General features: G+C 35.5%; 1 protein-coding gene across 3 annotated transcripts in view; it reads left to right on the top strand.

Annotated features, from left to right (window-relative positions):
* Positions 1-22,932, top strand: part of TNKS (tankyrase) — a 184,203-nt gene that overhangs the window by 33,851 nt on the left and 127,420 nt on the right. For all 3 annotated transcript variants that reach the window (XR_009047651.1, XM_057696152.1, XM_057696151.1), the window contains exon 3: positions 17,638-17,733. Coding sequence is in view for 2 of the 3 variants with exons in the window: in XM_057696152.1 (XP_057552135.1) it covers positions 17,638-17,733 (96 nt within the window). In the remaining variant the exon portion in view is untranslated. The remainder of the gene's footprint in view (positions 1-17,637; positions 17,734-22,932) is intronic.

Here is a 22,932-nt window from a genome sequence, read left to right on the forward strand (position 1 = left end):
CTTTCAGTCTATATGTATCCCTTGGTCTGAAGTGGGTTTCTTGTAGGCAACATATAGAAGGGTCTTGTTTTTGTATCCATTCAGCCATTCTGTGTCTCTTGGTTGGAGCATTTAATCCATTTACATTTAAGGTGATTATTGACATGTATGTTCCAATTACCATTTTCTTAATTGTTTTGGGTTTGTATTTGTAGGTGTTTTCCTTTTCTTGTGTTTCCTACTTAGAGAAGTTCCTTTAGCACTTGTTGTAAGGCTGGTTTGGTGGTGCTGAATTCTCTTAACTTTTGCTTGTCTGGAAAGCTTTGGATTTCTCCATGGAATCTGAATGAGATTCTTGCTGGGTAGAGTATTCTTGGCTGTAGGTTTCTCTCTTTCAGGACTTTCAGTATATCCTGCCATTCCCTTCTGGCCTGCAGAGTTTCTGTAGAAAGGTCACCTGTTATCCTTATGGGTTTTCCTTTATATGTTATTTGTTGCTTTTGTCTTGCTGCTTTTAAAATCTTTTCTTTGTGTTTAATTTTCATTAGTTTGATTAATATGTGCCTTGGTGTATTTCTTCTTGGGTTTATTCTGTATGGGACTTTCTGTGCTTCTTGGACTTGGTTCATTATTTCCTTTCCCATGTTGGGGAAGTTTTCCACTATAACCTCTTCAAATATTTTCTCAGACCCTTTCTTGTTTTTCTTCTTCTTCTGGGATGCCTATAATTCGAATGTTTGTACATTTAATGTTATCACTGCGGTCTCTGAGACTGTCTTCTGTTCTTTTTATTCTTTTTTCTTTTTCCTGCTCTGTGGCAGTTATTCCCCCATTCTATCTTCCAACTCAGTTATTCGTTCTTCTGCCTCAGTCATTCTGCTGGTTATAGCATCTAGAGTATTTTTAATTTCAGTTATTTTGTTATCCATTGCTGTTTGTTTTTCTGAGTTCTTATGAACTGTTTCTTGTACTTTCTCTATTTTGTTATCGAGATTTTGTATCATTTTTATTATCATTACTCTGAATTCTTTTTCAGGCATTTTTCCTCTTTCCTCCTCATTTATTTGGTCTTGTGGGTTTTTTTCCTGCTCCTTTGCCTGCATGGTGTTTGTTTCCTCATGGTTGTCCAAACCTTTGGGGGCGATAGAGGTGTTTATAGAAGACTGTCCAAGCCTCAGACTAATGTCCAAGTGTTGGGTTAAACAAATACTAAGTCTAGGAAACACATACATGTATAAGACACACAATTACTGAATCCATTAGGACATAAGACTCTGGAAAGACCTGACAGAACCCCAGTATGCTATCAGATATTCAAAGAGAAACCCAACAGAAATTGACAACTGAAACAGAACAAATCAGAGACAAAAGCAAAAGCAAACAAACAAACAAATAACACCTTACACATACAAACACTAATCCAGGGAGATTTTGTAAGCTAGAATCAAATATAGAAAAGAGCTGGAGTACCACCAGAGAGAATGGAGATTCTCAGAATGAAATTAGACAATTGTACTAAGAACTAAGATAAAGACAAAAACCTAATATTAAATAGCAAGGCCGTGCATCATCTGGAGAATAGAGCAAGGAATCTGAGCAGATCGATAGTGTTGCTTATAAGTATGTTAAGATAAAATAAACTAAAAATGGATGGAAGAAACGGAAACAGAAGAGCATAGTGTGATTGGAAATATGCAAATAAAAAGAAAGAAATAGAAATGTATAAAAGATAGGGATGAAAGGAAAGTATGAGAGATACATTGTCCGTAGTACCAAAAACTTAGCTAGAAATAGAAGTATATAAAAAGGCAAAAAAAAAAAAAAAGAATAAAAAATAGCATTAAAAAAATTATGTTATAAAACTTGTAGATCCCTTAGGACTAAGATCGTAATTAATAAAGGAAAAATAAAAATCCAGAACTGATCCCAGAATGGACCAGTTCAATAGGATTGATACTAATATTTCTGTTTCCTTAGAGTCTCAGCTGTAAGTGTCCTTCGACTCACCTTGGGTTTTTTTGCATTATGCTGTGACCAGCAGAGCTTCCTTTATTGTTCGTCTGTAAGCGTTGCTCTGTGGGGAGGGAGAGGGTACAATAGTGGCTCCTTTCCCTGGGAGGTGCCTGTTGCAGAGGGACGCAGGTGGCTCAGGTGTAAACAGAAAGTCTCAGAGTTGGGCCTCTCTCAGGTTTTTTGTTTTTTGTTTCTTTTTCTTGGCAGCCTCCCTGCTGCCTGCATTCCAAGGGGTTTTAATCTAGCCCCGCCCAAGGGCCTGAGGGTACTTGTTATCCCTGAGCACCTTAGGTGGCCCACAGGGCGTCTCTCCAGTGCCCGCGGCTCCTCCCTCCTGCCAGTGAGCCTGCAGCATCCAGCCGCCATCATGGCCGGGCAGCTCTCAGGGGCAGGCACTCCTCGCCTGCGGACCTCTTCCCTCTTGTCCTCTCGGTCCGTCACCTTACTGGCAACAATGTTTCTCACCCTGCACCAGCTCTCTGATTCCCACACTCCCGCTCCTGGACCCTCTGTTCAGCTGTGGATCTATGTCTCGGTCCAGGAACGCTGAGCTGTGGTGCGGACCCTCCGTGTGTTTCTCACTCCTTCCTGTCTGCCACAGCTCCGCCGCTTCACCCTCTTTGAGCTGTCATAGATACCTCCCTACTGGTTATGTCGGAATCCTTGCGGTCCTTTCTGGTGTCCGAGGTCGTCTGCTGGTGTTCAGCTGGTTCTCTGTGGGAATTATTGCATCCTTCGGTGCATTCCCAGTGCATCTGTGGAGAGGGATGCATTCCACGTCCCTCTACTTCGCCGCCATCTTTTTCTCTTCTCTTTCATAATTTTTATGTATCTTTTATCTAGAAAGATATATTTACTTGCCTTGTTCAAACTCTTATTTCAAATTACCTGATCTACACACTGATGTTTCTCTTCAGATCATATAAATCATTCTTCTTTACTAAATTATGTGATCACTTCCGTGGTCCTTTGATGAAAAGTCCTGGGACTTGGGAGTGGCATGGGATTGGGAATGGGGGAGATAAGGGTGGGACTACTTCTGGTACATTCTTTTGTTATTTCAAATATAGTATATTGAAGATTAACAGCTTTCTGGGTTTTGTCTTAACAGTAATATTAGAAGTAATAGATGTTCATTTTTAAAAAATTAGCAAGTACACTGATAATAACTGTCACACCTGATTTTCTGTCCATTTAGATTTATGCTGTCTGATATGGTAGCCAATAAGTGAAAATCAGTTAAAATGTAAAAATTTTTAAGCTTAATTCCTCAGTTGCACTAGTCACATTTCAAGTGCTTAATAGCCATATCTGGCTGTTGGTTACCATATCAGAGTGTGTAGATATTGAAATTTCCATCATTGTAGAAAGTTCTGTTGGATAAAGCTGTTAGAGTCAGTGTACCTTTGTCCATAGTCCTTTCTACATGAAGAGATCATTCCACGCATGCTTTGTGTTATGACCATATTTCATTATCAGTGAATATTTTTATCTAATCATTTTTAAAGGCTGTCAAGAATTATAAAGAAATAACCACTTTTTAAATCATTTACCTATATTAGGCCATTTAGAATATTTATGATTTTTCACTATTTTATAAACGGTACTATAGAGAATATTTTCATTAATTACATATGTAAACCTTGATTACTTTAGGATAAACTACTGGAAGGCTAGAGCTTCTTAATAAGAATCAAAGAATTGTAGCTGCTGGAGAACTCAATGAAGGCTCTTGATTTAGTCTGTCACATTATCCATGTGTCATCCATAAATGAGCTCGGTTAAGAAAAGTCATTTCCCGCACCTTCCTTACTCTGCAAAAATTCATTGAAAATTCAGTGAAGCCTTGAGAATTTGATTCACTTGCTTTTGTTTCATTATTCTCTCTCTTCCCTTTTCCTGCCAGAATACTTCCCTTTGGCATTTTTAACATCAGTTTTCCATATAAAATCTGAATTGGGATCTTTTAAACAAGTCTCAGTGTAGCATTTTCATAAAAGTTAAAAATTGGCAAAATTCCATACTCATATCCTTAAAAAGGAGAAGAGCCAAAAATGATAGTAATTTTTCCCTTTTGAAATAATCCCTGCTGACACTGAGCACCATTATCTTGATGACTTACCCACTTATGTTCAGCTGCATTCAAGAAGGGTAGAGTGTTTATGCATTTACCTGATATATTTGGGACTACTTTAGTAGGCATTCTGGTTAATGGTGTTAAGTATATATTGATATATAGAGAGTTTGATATTTGTTCATTGTATTTTATTAAAATTCCCAGAATAAATAGCTTCATTCTCCTAAGCACTTAAGAAATATATCAAAGATGCTTAAATTATGAGGAAAAAGGTCAAATAACAAGAACAAAAGAACAACCAAAAAAACACCTCATACATTTTAAAAAGTGATGTAAAAAAAAATAAGAAAAAAAATAAAAATAAAAAATAAAAAGTGATGTAATGCTTTGCTTACTGCCCAAGACTGTCTGTAAAAGACATTAATTATATGTTTGCATTTACTTTTAGATTAAACATGATTGTCCAAAACAGTCTATGGATTTCAGTGAGATGCATGGCTTAAATCTGGGGTTGTATGAAAGTGGTATTTGAGGCAAATGGCTCATATAACCAGTGGGTTCTCTTTACATAGTTATCGTGTTACCTGAAACGTGTGTATATTAAAACTGTGTCCTTGTTTTGTACAGTTCCCTGGTAACTGAGATTTCAGAGGCAGGCCCAGATTGGAGATAAAAGATTTAAGGAGTCCTTCTCACTGCCTATTCTTAGTTGACCAAACTAGAAAGTTGTTAAGTATAATAATTGCAGTTTCAGGCTTTAAAAAAATGTCAAGTACTCTTGTTTTAGATTTTCAGTTATTTAAATCTGCTAATTCTCTTTTTTTAAATGGGGTAGATGTTAGACTTTTCATCTACAAACAGAATCCAGGATTAAGAATGTAACCTTATTGTGAGTTGTTTCATATTCTGCCCTCAGGTATGACAGTAGAAGTAAGACATTAAGAAATTCCACGGTGTGTCCAAATATGTTTATTTTGTGTCAAGCCTGAAAATTTCTGTATTTGCTGTGGTACAAATAATCATGGTTAGAGATAGAGGGCATATATTTTATTTTGCCTTTGGGGGGCACAATTTTGAGTGTTGATCTTTTGAAAGAATCTGTTGTACTTGAGTATGAGGATGGAGAGAACAAGAGCAAGAAGTATTCTAGTGGGTCTACGAAAATGGAACCCTGGCTTTCTTGGTGTTATTGCAGAGTTGTGGTTGCATGCTTTCCCACAGGGGATTGTTGGATGGGATCAGGAAGAGGACATTGGTCATTGGAAGAAAGTATTTAGGACAAATGCGTAGATGTGCCCTTTAGAATTCACATAAAGGAAAGAAAGTTTGAGTTACAGTTCTGGTGTGATCCTGGCTTGTACTTGTGTTGAATGATAAGGTAGAAATTAAATGCTTGCTTTAGAATTACGTATGAATTCCCCTTTACCACAAATAATTTAGTTGCTTTGAGCCTCAATTTCTCATTTATAAGGTGGGCATCAGAGCTACTGCATCAGGTTGTTACGGGAAGTTAAATGAAACAATAAAGCAGGTAGAGCCTCAAACAAGTGCTTGTTTCCTTCCACTTTCTTTTTCCTTGGGTGGCAGCATAAGGTCTTCTCAGAGATTGTTTTTGTATTCTGATACTCAGTAAAAACTTAGTGATGGATGTGCGACTCTTTTGTTGCCCTCAACGTAAATTAGTTTATGTCCTTTGTTTCATATTCATTTGTGAACTTGAATTATGGTTTGATAAGGCATGAAACTTTTTTAAAAATTGCAATTTAGGTCTTTTAACTTAGGCAGAGACATTGCAAATAGGATAATGGAAAATTATTGTAATGTAAACATTTTCCCCACAGATATTTCAGTAGCAGGAGTATGAAGTTCTAGTGATTTGCTATGACTAAGTAAAAAGTGAATGAAAGCTTGACAAATGCAAAGAGGTGTGAACAATGATAATTTTTTAAAGGCAAATTAATTATGAGTAAATAGTTGTTCAAGCTGCTAGAGGGCATCATAATTGCTGTTTCTGAAAATTGTAATCCCCTAGGAATGAAAGAAGGGAAATACCAAAGGAGGAACTCTGTTAAAAGAAAAAGGCATTCTTCTCAATGTGGGGGAAAGGAGCTAAGGTGGGATGTGAGAAACGTGATTGAATACTGTCATTAAGAATTATCACTCATAGGATAATTTACTGAATCCAATAGAAAACAAGCTACATTAAAAAAATTATTTGATACATTTCCCAAGGAATGAACATTTATGTTCTTTGCCTCCTTCAGGCAAAGTACAACTGTATATTGAGTTTCCAATCATTTGAATTCTTAGAGACATAGGAAAATAATAGTTGTGATATAATTTCTTAAGAAACTAAAATTCGAAGCAGAATCAGAATATTATGGTACTGGCTCAACCCTGTGTTCCTTGTGAAAAATGTTTTAAAACGTGTGACTGTAATCCTTTTATCTGGTAGCACTAAAACTGAATTGGTCTTAGTATTTTATACCAGTGGGGAATTTGCCTGGAAATACTGGTAAGTGCTTGAGGCCTTACTTGGCTCTTAACAATTTAGGGATGGATTCAGAAAGGCAGGTGAAGCTTCTCTCAGAGACAGATTGGGAAGCACCTCTGCATGTGGTTGCTGTCCCTAGAACTGTAGAAATTCTGTCATTCCTGTTATAAACTTATTTGGCCAGACTGTAATATCTGCTTTGTTACTTATTAGTGTTTTATTTACATGCGTCCAGTCAAGTATTAGAAAAAGTAATCTTCCCCTAAGTACAAGGAAGTATAAAACAGTAATTGGGCACAAACGAATTCATTGTTCCTAGGGCTGTTACCAGTTTGCCTTTATTTTAATCCAACTGGTCATTTTTTTAGCACTCTCTGTGCACTTGATTCTGTTTTGGAAAGTCAGATGAAAAGGTCCTGATTGAAAGGACAGGGTGTTTATTGAGTTCCTATTATGTGCTAAGAACCAAGCTAGGATTATATATATTGTCTCAATTATGACAGCAATCCTTGGAGGAAGGTAGTATTTTATGAAAGAGAAAATTGAAATTGACAGAGGTGAAGTCACTTGCCTCAGGCCAGACAGTTGCTAAGTAGAGAACAGTATTCTCAAACCCAGTTTTGTCTGACTCCTGGACAGGACTTTCTTTTACACTTGATTCTCTAGGGTTTCCAGGTGGAAAGGAGATATGCTTTGCTGTAATCGTTCTTATATTTATTCTACTGCCTGCTTTATCTTACAGTGAATTGTGGTTTGTGTAAGCAGATAATGCTTATTTCCCAAATGTATTGGGGACTGCCTTAACTCCTCATTGCAAAAAGGATATAATTGAATTGGATATAAAAATCTGCTATAAACACATACAGAATAATCTATACCTAAGTTACTCCAGATGTAATAGGCCTTTTCAAAAATTCTTGGTCTTCTCTATTTATAGGAAAAGTTGATAATAGGAGCAAAATGTAATTGGAGGATTCTTTTATTATTTTAACATTTCATGTCAAAGTTTGATCATAAAGAACTACTCTCTTCTGTAAAATTCAGTAAGATTTTATTTACTTGGATTAGTGTTTGAGTAATTAAATATTTTCCAGTGTGTTTAAAAAAATTCTTACATGCACGTGTGTACTATATGTTAGTCACTGTTCTAGGAGCTCCTCAAATATTTATTTGTTTTGTCCTCCTAATCCTGTGAGTAGCTACTGCTATTGTCTCCTCATTTACAGATTAGGAAATGGAAGTGCAGAGAGGTGACGTCGCTTCCTGGGGTCCCAGAACTAGGAGGTGGTGGAACTGGGATTCTAACCCATTCAGTCTGGTTCCAGAGGACCAACTCTTTTAACTGTGGTGTTTTGCCATGAGTAAGTGAAGCAGACTTAGGAGAGAATTGGATTTTTTGAACTTAATTTTGCCTCAATGAACTGTCTGCCTTTATGTACCTCATTAGATAGAAACCCATTTATAACTTTTTTCTGTGTCCCTTACTAGGAAAAAATAAGAACGCATTTTTTTTTTCTAAGTTCAAGGGCACATAAAGGCAGATAGTTCATTGAGGTAAAATTAAGTAATGTATCACAAGTATGCTAGTCCCAGTTGTTGATGGAATTCTGAATTTTTGGTGACTTTTGTATGAAAGGCAAAGACTAAAAGAGATATGGTTAAAAACCTGGACTTTTACACAGTAGAAAATTACTTCTTAACTGTTTTACTCAAGACATTTCTACAGTCTCAGCATTTTCACAGATTCTAAATTAATGTATTTATATTGGTGTTATTTAATGCAGCTACCATATTTAATGTTGTTCACTTGATAAGAACTACCCAATTTTTATTCCTCCATTGGTTACAAATTAACTACTTTAAAGAGCAGCTTCAAGAGAAGTATTGTTTTGGCGAATATACTTAAACAGCATGCATAAAGATCATTGTTGTCTGAGGAGAAATAGCCCTCTCATCTCTCTCTCATTATAAAAATAATATATGTTTGTAATAAACATTAAAACACTGTAGAAGTATGTAAAATAGAGGCATTTTTGTAAACATTCATTTGCCATGCATAGCCACATCTACATAATACTTTAAGACCTGCTCTTGCTGTGGATGCCCAGGTCCTCTGGAACTAACGCCTCTGTCCCCATCACCATTGTTTTTATTGCCTCTTCCAGCTTCTCTGGCCAAACTTTTGAAATCCAGATCCGGATATTGAGGCAAGCTGGAGCAGATTCTCTCTAATGAGCATTTGGGATTAAGATCCAGACAGTGCAAGTATATGTATTGTCTGTATCTGAGGGTGATGGTGAGAGAGCTAAGAGATAGGGGTAGGCGGCAGCAGGGTAAATCTGGGGACGTGTTTCTGCCTTTGCTTCTGATGAGATGCCTCTATTCTTCAATACATTTTCATGTTGTTTAAGCCAGTTAAAGTAGTTTTCTTTCCCTTGTAATTAAAATAAAAAAAAAAAAAACCCTGTAATTGATAAAGTCAGTACTCAAAGATATATTCATAGGTCACAGCATCTTAAAATTAGAAGAATCCTTAGAAATCATTTTTATTATTTACTATTTACTATTACTTACTATTACTTTTTAAAAACTTATTTACTAGTTACTATTTGCTTATTTCCTATTATGTTATTAAACCACAGAAATCTTCCTTCATATGAAATCTAATGTAACCCAATATGTAAAAATATTGAGAGGGGAGAAGCCTAGACTTTCGTGTATTCCACCTCATACGTGTGTGTGTGTGTGTGTGTGTGTGTGTGTGTGTGTGTGTGTGTGTGTGTGGAGTAGGTGTGGGTCTTTAAGCCCCTAAAGAGCAGTGGTTTCAGCTAGGAGTAGTTTTCCCCATTGGGGAGATATTTAGCGATATCTAGAGACATTTTTGGTTGTCATAATGGGAGAGTGCTCTTTACCTCTAGTGGGTAGATGTCAGGGATGCTGTTAAACATCTTACAATGCCCAGGGCTACTCCCTACTGTTAAGTTCACGTTGCAAGACAAGCCAAGGCCAAAACCAGTGCCTGACTAATTTGACTCGAAAAGATGCCAAAAGCCACTTTTAGGTTTAGATAGTTTATTACATACATAGATAGTGAAAAGAAGAGTAAGCAAAGTGTGCCAGCTCCTTGTGGTCCTTGTACCACACACCAAAAAGGATGATACTGAGAGGAAAAGGGCCAGATGACTGCAGCACGAGTTGTGGGATACTCTGTTGCTGACGAGCCAGTAGAAGGGGAGAGGAAGAAAGCCCTCTGCCCTACCTCATCAGAAGTGGGAAGTGATGAGAGAAGGTAGAGAGGTGAGTGGAAGGTGGCCTCACAGTAGCTCCTTGCAAGTTTCTCAGTTTTCATTTCCAGAGGTTACAAGGCATTTGCACCAAGACACAGATGAACAGTGATTCAAGTCTTTGCTTAGCATGTGAGGATACTTGCAAAGTCCCCAGGGCACCATGGTGGAACCATCACCCTACATCTGCAATAAATAATTATCTGGTCCAAAATGTCACTAGTTCACTCTGCTCTAGAGTAGTGCTATTCATAGACATATAATACCAGGCATGAATGTAATTTAAATTTTTCTAATAGCCACATTAAAAAGAAAAAGGTAATATTAATTTAATAATATATTTTACTTAAAGCAGCATATCCAAAATGTTGTTTCAGCATATAATGAGTACAAAACATCATTATGCTAAGTGAAATAAGTCAGACAGAGAAAGACAAATACTGTATGATATCACTTACATATGGAAGCTTAAAAATACAACAAACTAGTGAATATAACAAAAAAACAGACTCACTAATATTGAGAACATAATAGTGGAGAACATAATAGGGGAGGGGCCATATAGGGGTGGGAGAGTGGAAAGTACAAACTATTGGGTGTAAGATAGGCTCAGGGATGTATTGTACAACACAGGGAATAGAGCCAGTATTTTGTAATGATTGTAAATGGGTTGTAAATTGTTGTTAAAAAACATTATGAGTGAAAAATTTTATATTTTTTCCAACTGGTTTCTGAAATCTAGTGTGTATCTTAAAGCACATCTCAATTCAAGCAAAATTTTCATCAGTAATACTTGATCTGTATTTAGATTTAATAAAATTTACAGTTGAAACAGTAGATTCACATATCTAAGGTATTGAAAACATATTAAACATTTTCCAATAACTGAATCATGTATCAATTTTAATATTTAAATTAATTAAAATTAAATATAATTAATAATTTAGATCATCAATCTCACTAGCTACATTTCAAACACTTAATACTTACGTATGGATAGTGGCTACTGTATTGGACAGTGTAGCTCCAGGACACTAGAAAATCACTAATCTTCCTAACTTATGGCAAACCAGGCCAAGCTAAGACCACACAATCATTACTTCAAAACTTTTCTCCAGCTTGCTCGGATCTCTGTTCATTATATACTAGAATACCTGCTCTTAAATCTCCATTTTAGAAGAGGTTTATAAGTAGGGTCACATTAGGCCAGGCATTATGTTATAAAGTTCTCAGAGGTTTCTCCAAAGGATATTAATTAAGTTGAAAGAAGCCTACTTTACTCAGTGAATGTCAGTACTCATTCAGTGAAAAGATACCACTGAGCATCAGAAAAAGTCAACATGAGTCTAGTTTATGTTGAGAGAAACTTACTGAGTAGCATGAGTATGTTGATAGGGAATAGAATTGATCACTTTTTCTGAGTCCCACGTTTAATTTGGTATATAGAACCGTAATTATCGCCTATGAATGTTAGAATTTGAAGAATTTAAACATTTAGTTTATTTGGAGGTGGAAACTCTGCTGGGAAAAAGATGGATCTTAATAATTGAAGAGAATTCTAAGAAATATAAAGAGGAAATAAAATATTCTTAAAATGAAAAATTTTGCAAATGAAAATATATATTAAATGTTTATATCAAAGAGTTTTCTTGGATTTGGCTAATCAGACCTTATATATCTTGGTTCCAGAGTAGTGTTGTAGAAAAACTGAGTATATTTAAAGCTGTTAACATTTATTTTAAAATGATTTTTAAGATATAACCTAATTGATGTTACCTAAATTAAATTTATTCCAAGAATTGGAATATAGTGTTTTTACACTTGCAAGAATATTGTTTTTTGCAAGTATACATGGAAACAGATTTATAATTAAATCATTGCTTAACATTTGCTATATAATGTAACATATACTATAGTTATGGTAGGTTCACAAATTACCTCCAATGTATTGTACTGTTACTCTATTAACTTACTGCTTTGTCTTGAATTATCAGCTATTTTCTTATAGTAGTTTTTCCTAATTTATATGTGTAATATTTTTTTCTGTATCATTGAGTTTCTCCTGTTTGAGCCTCCTGAACCTGTAAATTTGTGTCTTTTATTAGTTATGGGGAAGTTTTAGCCATTATCTCTTCAAATATGTATGTGTTTCTTTTAAGACTGATTACAATATGTTAGACCTTCTTACTCCATCTTTTGCCCATGATTATTTCTCCTTGCAGCATTCTTGGAAATATCTGTTGACATTTTCCAGGTTAATAAATTTCTCTTCAGATGTTTCTAATCTTCAGTTAAACCCCTCTATTGAGCTTTTAAAAAATCAACTCTATTGAATTATAACAAAAAATTAGAGATAATGAAATAAAATGCATCCATTTTAAGTATAGATATCGACAAGTTTTGACAAATGCATACGCCCATGTAACCGCTACCACAATTTAATAGAACATTTTTATCACTCTAAAAAGTTCTCTGGTGTCCATTTGCAGCCAGTTTTCTCTTCCCCTCCACCATCCCTGGAGAACAGTTGATCTGTTTTCTGTCACTACGGATTAGTTTTCTGTTCTTTGCTGTCTGGCTTCTTTTGCTCAGCATGTTTTAGAGATATCATCCCTCTAGTATAAGTCAATAGTTTATTTCTGTTTATTGCTAAGTAGTATTCTTTTGTATGGATATGCTACAATTTGCTTATCCTTTCACCTGGTGATGGCTATTGAGATGTTTTTCATTTTTTTGCTATCCTGAATAAACATATGAAATATTCACATGCAAGTGCTTTATATGGACATATTTCTTTTCTTCTTGGATAAATATCTAAAAGCAGGATGTTAGAACAGTAGTGTATATTTACCTTTATAAGTAATTGCCAAATTGATTTCTAGAGTAGTTATATACCACTTTATATGCCCACTAGCAATGGATGAGAGTTCCAGTTTAGTACATTCTCATTAATAGCGATACCATTAATAATAAAAGATGAGTTATTGCCTATCTTTTAAATTTGCATTTTCTTTTAAATAATGATATTGAGTATCTTTTCATATATTAGAAGTTTGTATACCTTTTGTCTTATGCATTGAAAATTATAGCTAGTTAAAATTTGGTCCCTTACTATTTTGCTCTAAAATTAAAAATTTTACTTGCTAAACTTGGTGCTTTGTGTGATTTAATTTTAGAAACTCAGTCAAATACGTATCTCTATACTCTAATAAAAAGAGTAAGATGACTATGAAATACTTGGAAAACATTTTAACATAAATGTAACTTCTTTTAAAATTGAGTGTTCATTGTGAGGAACAGTTTTAGACCTTTAATGTAGCTCTAAAATTCACATAACAAAGAATTTACCATGTTTTAATAGGAGGGTTCCTGCCATTAAAAATGAAAACTATACTACAATGCTTTTTCATAATTTATCTAAAAGTCTTGCTACATTTTTAGCTTGGAAAATTCATATTGTTTCTATTTCTTCTATCTTCTTAAATCAGTTATTAATGCCTGTGCTTAAATATAATTTATCATAATAGCACTTCATATTTTTCTAGGGATTTGATAAGATGAGGCTTTGCATACCTGTAGAAATATTTTCTTTTTGTTTGGGAGAATTAAAATGATACAAATGCTTAAATTTAATAGTTTTGAGGAATTAAACGAATCGATTTCAGTCTCTGCTGTATTGATCACAGACTGAAGGCTTGCTGTCTGAATCTGGCTCACTGTAGCTGCATGTTTGCACCAGAAATAGGAAAATCATATGTCCTTCTTGCCATAGCTCTTTTGATAATGTCATTTTGAATATTCTGATCTTACCTTGGTTTTAACTCTCTGTTGTTATGCTAGCTGCTGTATTTTCTCCACACTTCTAAATTCCAAAGGAGGTAAGTGGATTTGAGATATATAGCCTAGTCATCTGGGATTTGAGGTTTGATAATGCCCTAATTGGTTAAAGATAATAAAAGGAGATTTTGAATGTCCATCCACAGTAATCTTGAATTTACTTACTGAATGTTACTCAGATTTTAGTTTCCTTGTTTTTCTTTCAAACCTTAGTTTGTATATTGATCATATATTTTGGGAACTTTGCTTCAGACATTTGTGCTACTTTTGAAGAAGAGTCTGTTACAAGATGAATTTCTAATAGTATTACGTATCCATTATTCCTTTTGGTAGCTCAGAATTTTGGAAGCAAATTTTGAAGCATCCAGCATTGAGAGTCCTACATGTCACCTTCAAGTACAGACTGCCATTCTTGAAAGCCATGGTTATTATCTTTGCCCTATGTATGTGCTGTTCTGCTGGTATTAGAAAATAGTACCACACAAATCTTCATAGAGAATAGTGTGAAACAGAAATTTGGCTTGAGGAATTGCTCAAGAACTAGTTTGGGACTTTTTAGTATGTACCCTACAACTTTGATCATGGTCTCAACTTTTAGTTTTGTTTTTGTTAGATAAAGTGTTAGAATAAATAATTTTTTTTTTTCTTTTCCCATTTTGATTTAAAGGGTAGGGAAGGAAAAGGCAACTCTTTTTTTCTTTTTTTTAAGATTTTAGGTCTTAATGCTTAGAATGTAACTCTAGAAGCATTATCAGGAATTTGAGACCTAGATACCTAGAAATCATCTATCTAGTCCAGTTCCTTTACTTTATAGACCTGGGAACTAGCTCAGTGCTTCTCAACCTGCCTGTGGTCAGGGACCAGTGTTTTTCCTTCCCCAATGCATGGCAGGCCAATAACTTTATAAGCTACAATACAGATGAGGTACTGGAAGAAGTAATCTTAAAGTGACACACAGTTTTAAATGCTTCCTCTTAATTTTTGTGGTTATCTCAGTGTGGATGGATTACTAGAACAGTCCATAGACCACACTTTGTCTATCACTGCCCACACATTATCTGTCACTGCCCAAGGTCAAGGTTGGCAAACTATGACCATGGCCCAAATTCAGCTCACCCCTTGTTTTTTGTATGTCCTGTAAGCTAAGAATTGTTTTTACATTTTAAATGATTTTTTAAAATTCACAATAATATTTTCTTATACGTGACAGTTATACAAAATTCAATTTTTAATGAAGTTTTATTGGAACAGAGCCACACACATGCCTTTAAGTATTGTCTGTGGCTGCTTTTCCTCTGTAATGATGGGGTTGAGGCAAGGCTGAGTAGTTGAGACAGACGCTGTATGGTCTACAAAACCTAATATATTTTCTCTCCGGCCCTTTACAGAAAAAGTTAAGATCTGAAGGTCTGGCTCTAGGACAAAGCATTGAATCAGTAGTTAGTGGTAGAGTTGAGAGTACAAATACATTTTAAAATGTGCTTTAAATGTTATTATCAGCTGATATGTATTATTACTTTTGATGCCATTTTTGTTCTCATTTAATCTCCCCAGCGCTGCCCTTTTATAAAAAATTAGGTGAGTTTAGATCCCTTCTGGTCTAGTTATAGATACCTCTGTTGCTCCTAAAACTCTTAACTCCACTGAGTTTTTGTGGGTTTTTTACCCATATCTGGTGAATTAAAATGGTTTGATATTTTCTAACGTGGATTTTGTTTTCAGCATCTGGTTTGGAAAATTCAGCTTCTTCTTCCCTGTTGCTACATAACTACGGTGATGTTTCTTTGTGTTCAGGTCCAATGAATGAGATGCATATGACTCAAAAATATTTAGAAAACAGGTATTTCTAGTGAAAAGATTACTCCTTTCAAAGTCAACTAACACAAAGCAAAACTGCAACTGAACAGTAATGGCAGATTTCTGTTGCAGAATAGCAAAGATATAATAGGTAAAGGTTGAGGCTTTAGGTGACTTCCGGGGGAGTGAGGAATTTGAGACCTAGATACCTAGAAATCATCTATCTAGTCCAGTTCCTTTACTTTCTTCTGTTTTGCCTCTACCACTTGTTAAGCTACAAAGTAAAAGCTCCCATCATATTATCGTCAAGGATTGTTAACATTCTCCTGCTTCTTGTTTAAAGCAGGTTCTGAAGTTCTCGAAGTATGCAATAAAAAAACTCAGCTTTTCATGGTAGCTGTTATTTCTTTGTTTTCCTACTCTTTGCATATGATCACTCAGCAACTAAATAAAGATATAGCGATAGCTATCATCTTTACGTTTGATACATGAGCTTGCTTCATGATAAAGACCCTTTACAAGCCAATCTTCCTGTTGGGATTTTTCCTGGAATAAAAAAATATGTATTGCTGTGAAAGGCTTATTCATTAGAACAAAAGAATAATTACAGTTTCATATTATGGTACTTGCTATTTTGTGCTACTTAACTCTTGTCACTTTATAAACATCTGGAAAAGAATTATGTTCATTGCTTACAGTCAAGAATGAAATAATGTAGAAAGTCTTGGCAAAATCTCACTGTATCTTTTCAAGCCATGGCTAGTTTTTATTATCCCAAGTCTGAAAGTACCCAAGATTTAGTGCAAGAGATGCTGATGCACACTGTCCCAGCAGCTGCGTCCTAATTCTAGATAAGGCTGTTCCTTTGTACCTTATAATAAAGCCACTGACTAGATGGCTTATGCATTAAAGGGAGAAGAAGAGCTTTATAAACAGCAAGGCTTATTACTTAGTAATATATGAGGATTGCCTTCCGAATATTCCAAAAGAATGTATGTACTTTAGCATGGGAATGTTAATGAGTGAAAATCTGGGACACATCAACAGTCATTATATAACATGTCTTTAACCATTTAATTGAATTTAATATTTCTGCTTTGTTTTAAATTTATGCTATAGAATATTGGTAAATGGTAACAACTCCTGTTCTCTCCAGGAGTACACAAAAATCTTGTGTTAGATTTGAACTGTTAGAACAACTTGTAATTAAACTTTGCTTATTAGACTAGTTTTTAATATATTTATTAGTTTAACAGTTGGTTGGGTAGTATTATCACAACACTGCCCTCCCCTCTCCACCGCCCCCTATCCCACCCCATCCCTGTACACACACATACCAGATGTAGCTGAGAAATGTTTTAGATTAATAAATTATATCTGGATCTTACTTAAACAGTGATTTTCTCTTTTGGAAGCCTACACATCTCAAAATTCTCTGTAGCTACTTTTTACCCAATATAGCATGTGTAAACATTCATTCCTCAGCATATATTATAGTGATCGAATTTCTGATTCTAACAATTTTTGATGGCCAGAATTATTGTGGAAGGCAGTTCTTTTCTGCAGCTCGGCTGCAGGGAACCAGAGTTGCATGCATTACTGTGTCTGGTAAACTTCCTGGAAGCAAGCCAGTGTGTTCTGGTGGGTCTCCATACATGTTTCAGCGGTGAGCACTAAAAGGCTTGCTCAGTATTACAACTGTTCCGAGGTGAGGAAGCGGTGGGAAATTCAGCAGTGAAGCAGCAGCAGCAGGAGCAGCAAGCAGCAGCAAGCAGCCACAGTGGTAGTAAAGACAGGGCAGGCTCACAGTTAGCGGATTTCACTGTGTGAGGCAGCGAGCACACGGCTCCCCATCCTGCTGCCTGAAGGAGGCAAACCCATACTGTCCGTTGCAAGATTTTTCTAGTTTCATGTTTGTGATGTTAAGTCATGTGATCGTACTGTATCACAAGTTGCCAACTTCGCTTTACTCTAGAGAGGATCCTTTGCTGCAGTCCTTTTTTCTCTCCTTTCTTTTTCTTTCTTTTTTTTTTTATCTTGAAAGAGAAAAAATTGTGCAATGTATGTTTATGCCTTCACCATGCCGAGGCGACACTTAGCAGTGAATAATCTTTGTATCCCCGAGGTAAGATACTGTTTCTGCTTTCCCTGCACAGTGCTGCTGCAGCACGGAGCTGATCCAAACATTCGGAACACTGATGGGAAATCAGCCCTGGACCTGGCAGATCCTTCAGCAAAAGCTGTCCTTACAGGTAAGAGAACAGAGCTGCCCGATTATTTTACTTTCTTGCTATTGGGTCTGTTAGCTTGCTTTTATAAAATCTTTATGCTCTAAGTTTTATTTTTTTTTTCTACTGATAAAAGCTCAACAGATATATATGCCATTATCTCTACTTTGTTATTGATTTGTGAAATTAACTGTTTTGTTAATTGCTATACTGGCATAAGCATTAGCAATAGGATTGCTTTTACTTGGAATTTCTGAGAATTACAGCATTAAATCATAATTATTCCTATTTTAGACTTTTTTTTATGGCTTAGATCGTAATTTCCTGTACCTCATCTTCTCCGTCGAGTCTTTTGAAGACCTTCATTACTGAGCAAGCAAGGGCATTTGTATCACTTCATAAAAGTAGTTTTGATCAGAAAGACAACCTGCTGCCTTATTGCTTAGACCAATAGTTAAATAAAATGTGATGCTGCTCCTCCCGTGACACTCTGTTGATGTTTTTATCACTACTTCTCCCTTTTACCATGGTATCTAAGTACTTTTTAACTAAGGCAGTGGATTACCTTTTTACTTCAGATAATGAAAAATTTTGGCTTAAGTGTTGGTTTTATTAAGGCAAATGTCAAGAAGCAGCAAAGAGGAAATGCTGGAATAGAAAGGCTCTCTCAGTAACAACATAGGAAATAATGCTGTAAGTGATGAGAGATTGAGCAGCCGTTTTCATTGATCTCCATTCGCAAAATGCTGCATTGGATCTATTTTTGTTTTTACTCTTAGCAGCTGAGTTCTTCTGCCTTTGCCTTTCTTTTACTTAACTGACCTTTGTAATTTGGAGCCTCTGTCACTGCAGTGCTCACAGTATTGTTTTAGGTTGTATGAAAGTAAATGACTTTTAGCTTCCTTTTAAATTTGTCCAAGTTTGAAGATTCACTTTTAAGTTTAGAGTCCATTTTTAACAAAGATTCTGAGATGAATGGAAGATATCTATATACAGAAAGCACTGAAAATATGTGTAATTTTGCTTAATTACTCTGCATAGAAAGACAGTTTCCCCCTGTTAAAATTAATATAATCTCTGCCAAATCATAGTAATCTGATTTATCTAAATTAATAAGAGGTCAGGTGATTCAGTTGCTGGATCAAGATAACATACACTAGAGGAATAAAGCTATTTTAAACCATTGTACATACGAAGAAATTTGAATATAATTATAAAGTTTTAAATAATGAAATTAAAATCTGTAGCTTCAGGGCTGCTGTTTATTTTCTGCAGCCTTTCAGTCTCTTCCTTTAACAAAGCCCTGGGCAGCAGTTGCAGCCTTGGAGTGGTCTCTGACCAAAGGAGAAGTATCATTCACAGTAATAGAGGGATGTTATAAATGCTGACCAAGGCTGGCTCTGTATCTGTGTCCTCCCTTTGACCTTTCCTTCTCTTCAACCCTCAACGCCTGCCTTGTCCGGTTTGTTGGATTTGTCCATTTGTTCATTTAATGCAACACTGCTTTAGATCCACTTTCACTTTTTTAAAGACAAAGTTTGAATGTAAGTTATTAACAACAAGAAGCTATCTTCTAATTGAAAATGAATTTCAGGGGAGATTATATTGGCTGTTGTTAGTTTGGGAAAGAAATTTGGCAGAATAACTTGTAGAGACAGAAGATTCCTGGAGGACAGATACAGTGTCTTTTGAACTTCACTTGAAAAGCATCTAGCACTGTATTTGGCTTAGATAGGAAGATATTAAATTCTTCTTGGCCATAATACTGAGCTCATTAATTTTTTTCAAGAATATGCTTTCTTGGAAATGACATATAACTTTTCAGGTATGATTTAAAAGGAAAACATTCCAGTGGAAAACATTTGTGGAAAATATAAGCTAATGATATTTACACATTCGTGTTATATAATGCGGTGAAATATATTCCAAAATGTTTTTCTGCCCATGCAAGTTCTCTTCTAAGTAGTTCTTTCTGATGGAATTATGGAGGAAGTATTATTTCCAAAGTTAAATTTCAAAGATTGAGCACTGATAAAAGGAAAGGAAACCCTTAGTGTTATTAGAGATTATTCTGTATGATGTGTCATTATTTTTATGCCAGATGTAGTTGTAGTGCCATTATCTACCTTGAGGGTAAAGTTTCTGTTCTCAGTTTTTTTCCTCTTTGGGAATTTAATTGCCAAAGGTGACTTTCCAGAATTTTTTATGTTACTGCTTTTGTGCAGTAGCCAAAATTGTGTATAGATATATGTATATTACTTAAAGGAAAGTAACAAAGTGAAAATCTCTTTTACCAAATATTTTAAAATATATAAATAACTAATACCCTCTTCTGCATAACGAATGCATGGGTTTTTACAGAGCTGTATAAAACAGCAGTATATCTTTAGTTTTACAGCTAAGTGTAAACATATAGCCATATGCTTTGGGTAGTGCACTTAGGTGTCTTAAAGAGAATAATTCATTGGAAAGACTCATGAAACTCTTGGTTAAATTATTATGTTAAGTGGATGATATGCTTAAGAGATCTTGAGGGTTTTTTGTTTGCTTTTGGTTAATGACTCAGAAGTTCTGGGCAGCCAACTGAAGGACTTGGAGATGGTTTTGTTTGTTTTTTTGTTTTTTAGGAAACAAGGATAGGAAAAGTGTAAACAAGGCTGTGTAAATTTCATCGAAGAGCAGTTTCGGTGTGTTATGATTATGGATTCTTAAATTTTTATTTATTTTGACCTTTCTTCTAGGTATAAAAAATACATTCATTTAGAAATTAGGGAAAGTAGGGAAAGTACAAAAAAGAAGAAAATTACTGATTGGGATTGCCATATATACAAAAAAAATCAAATTGTACACTTTAAATATGTGCAGTTTATTGTATGTCAGTTGTATCTCAATAAAAGTTCTCTACAAAAAAAGAAAAAATTAGAAAAAATTACTCATTATTCTACTACCTAGAGAGAACATTTTGGTATATTTTATTTATAACCTTTTTCCCTTAGTGCACACAGCCCACATTCTTCTTTCTCTAATCAAATCATCCTTATACATTACATATTGCTTAATAATCTTTTTTTTTTAAATTTAGTTATATGAATATTCCCAGGAGGTGCTAAGTATTCTTCTGCAACATGACTTTATAAATCTCATGGTATCCTCCTATGGATATATTTTAGTTTTTGGAACTAATCCTCTAGCGTTTACTATTTAGGTGGATTGTTTTCATTCTTTATTCTTCCTTATGAATTTAGAGTTATTTTATCAATTCCATTGAAACTGTGCTTCTTTACCATATTCAGTCTTAGCATCCACACACGTGTATCTCTCTATTCCTGAATGAAGTGTGAGGATTTGGTGAACGAGGAGCTTCCTTTTTAAAGGGCTGCACTGCATGTGGTATTATTTTGCGAGAGCTTACATGGTAAGTTAAAGGTGGTTGACAAAGGGAGTGTTCATTGAAGAGGATAAGGATGTAGGAGTATTTGTTAATCATGTAAAGGGGATTGTGTGGGGCGCAGTGGGAAGTTGGGTCATAAGAAGAGATGATAGCAGAGGAGTTTGGGAAAGGATAGATGGCCAAAGGAGAGTTATCGTTGGCAGAACCGAGGAGGACAGGGATGTAAAGTGAGTGAGTTTAGATGGTCACAAGATTGCCAAGGTAATTCATCCCAGCACTTTCCTAGTAGATTTAGGGGTAGGGGAGTAAGGAAGAGGGGTATATTTGCACCAGGGTGACTCAAGAATAAACTTTAATCTGGATTCATTGCACTTCTGAGGAAATTCTAATCTGTGATTGATGGGCTGGCTCTCTTTCTAGAAGGAATCAGCTGTGGCTCAGGCTAGAGGCAATGTTGAGGGGTCTGCTATGTGCACTAAGCCTGGTGTGTTAAATCAACAAAATATACTTGGAATCCTGTCTCTTTTTGTTGTTGTTGTTCTACTCCACTGCTTCCTACTGCTTTTCAAATAAAATGAAAACCTTCAGCATGATCAGTGAAGACTTCAGTGATATGGATCCTGCTTCCGTAGGTTTGACTCGTAGGTTTTGCTCAAGCCAAAATTTAGGATTCCTTTCTTTTTCTCATTTTCTGAAACCAACCTATCAGTAATTCAGGTCCACCATACTTTTAAATCCCCATTCCAACCATCTCTTACCAGCTTCACTGCTCTAGCCCTGTTACATGCCTTTCATCATCTTTCTTTCATGACAGCAGTAGCTTCATAATGGTTCTCTCTGGCCCCACTGTAGCTGGAGTGGTCTTTCTAGAGCATAAATCAGTGCTATGATTAGAAAATTCATTAATATATTCTCATTACCCTGGAATAAAGTCCAGACTCTAACCCTAGCCAACCATGATCTGGCCCCTGCTTTGCATGTCTCTGATCTTGTCTTCTACTTTGTTCTCCCTTGAGCTCTTTGCTTCAGCTACAGCTGGATGCCTGCTGCTCCTCAAACAGATGAAGCCCCTTTCTGTGTCTGGACCAACACATGCTCTTTACCAAAACTGAAACACTTCCCCGGAACATTACATGGGTCATCAGTCAAATCTCCACTCAAATGTTTACTCCTCAGAGAAGCCTTCTTGTCCTTAATCCTATTAGCTTACTTTATTTTCCTTGTGGATATCTGAGATTGCATTAGTTTGTTGTTATTATTTTTTTGCCCCAATAGAAGGAAAGCTTCACAAGGATTTGGGCTTTTGTCTGTCTTGCTCACTTGCCAGGACTCGGATGAGTACATGAAATGATTGAATACACAAATACACCTAGGGTCTGATGACTGGTTATTGAGGGCAGCATGTTTTCCAGGTCCTACAAGTACTCACTGACTATAAATTATTTCACTTTCATGCCATATTGTAATAGTCTTACAAATTTTCTACTTCTTAAAAATTTTTGAATTGCTTATATGCATGTACACCTCTTAAAACATAGTGCATTAAAGTTTTTCTTTTTTTAAATTGGTGTGATGGGTAAGGTATGTACTGATTTATATCAACAGATTTCTTGGATAGCTCCTTTGATTGAGAATATTCCAATTCTGGAAAGATCAAACTTCCTGCAGCTGTCATATCAGACTTCCAGATGTTAAACCCAGGCCTAATTTTTGCTCTTCTTTTGCTCATTGTTCTGTTACTTGGCTGTTTTGCACATCAGCTATACTACAGTGGAGCATATTGCCTTTCATGTGGAGTACATTTGTACTGTCTGCCTTCATGATTGAAGACA

This window comes from Hippopotamus amphibius, chromosome 10 (assembly GCF_030028045.1).
Source record: "Hippopotamus amphibius kiboko isolate mHipAmp2 chromosome 10, mHipAmp2.hap2, whole genome shotgun sequence".
NCBI lineage: Eukaryota > Metazoa > Chordata > Mammalia > Artiodactyla > Hippopotamidae > Hippopotamus > Hippopotamus amphibius.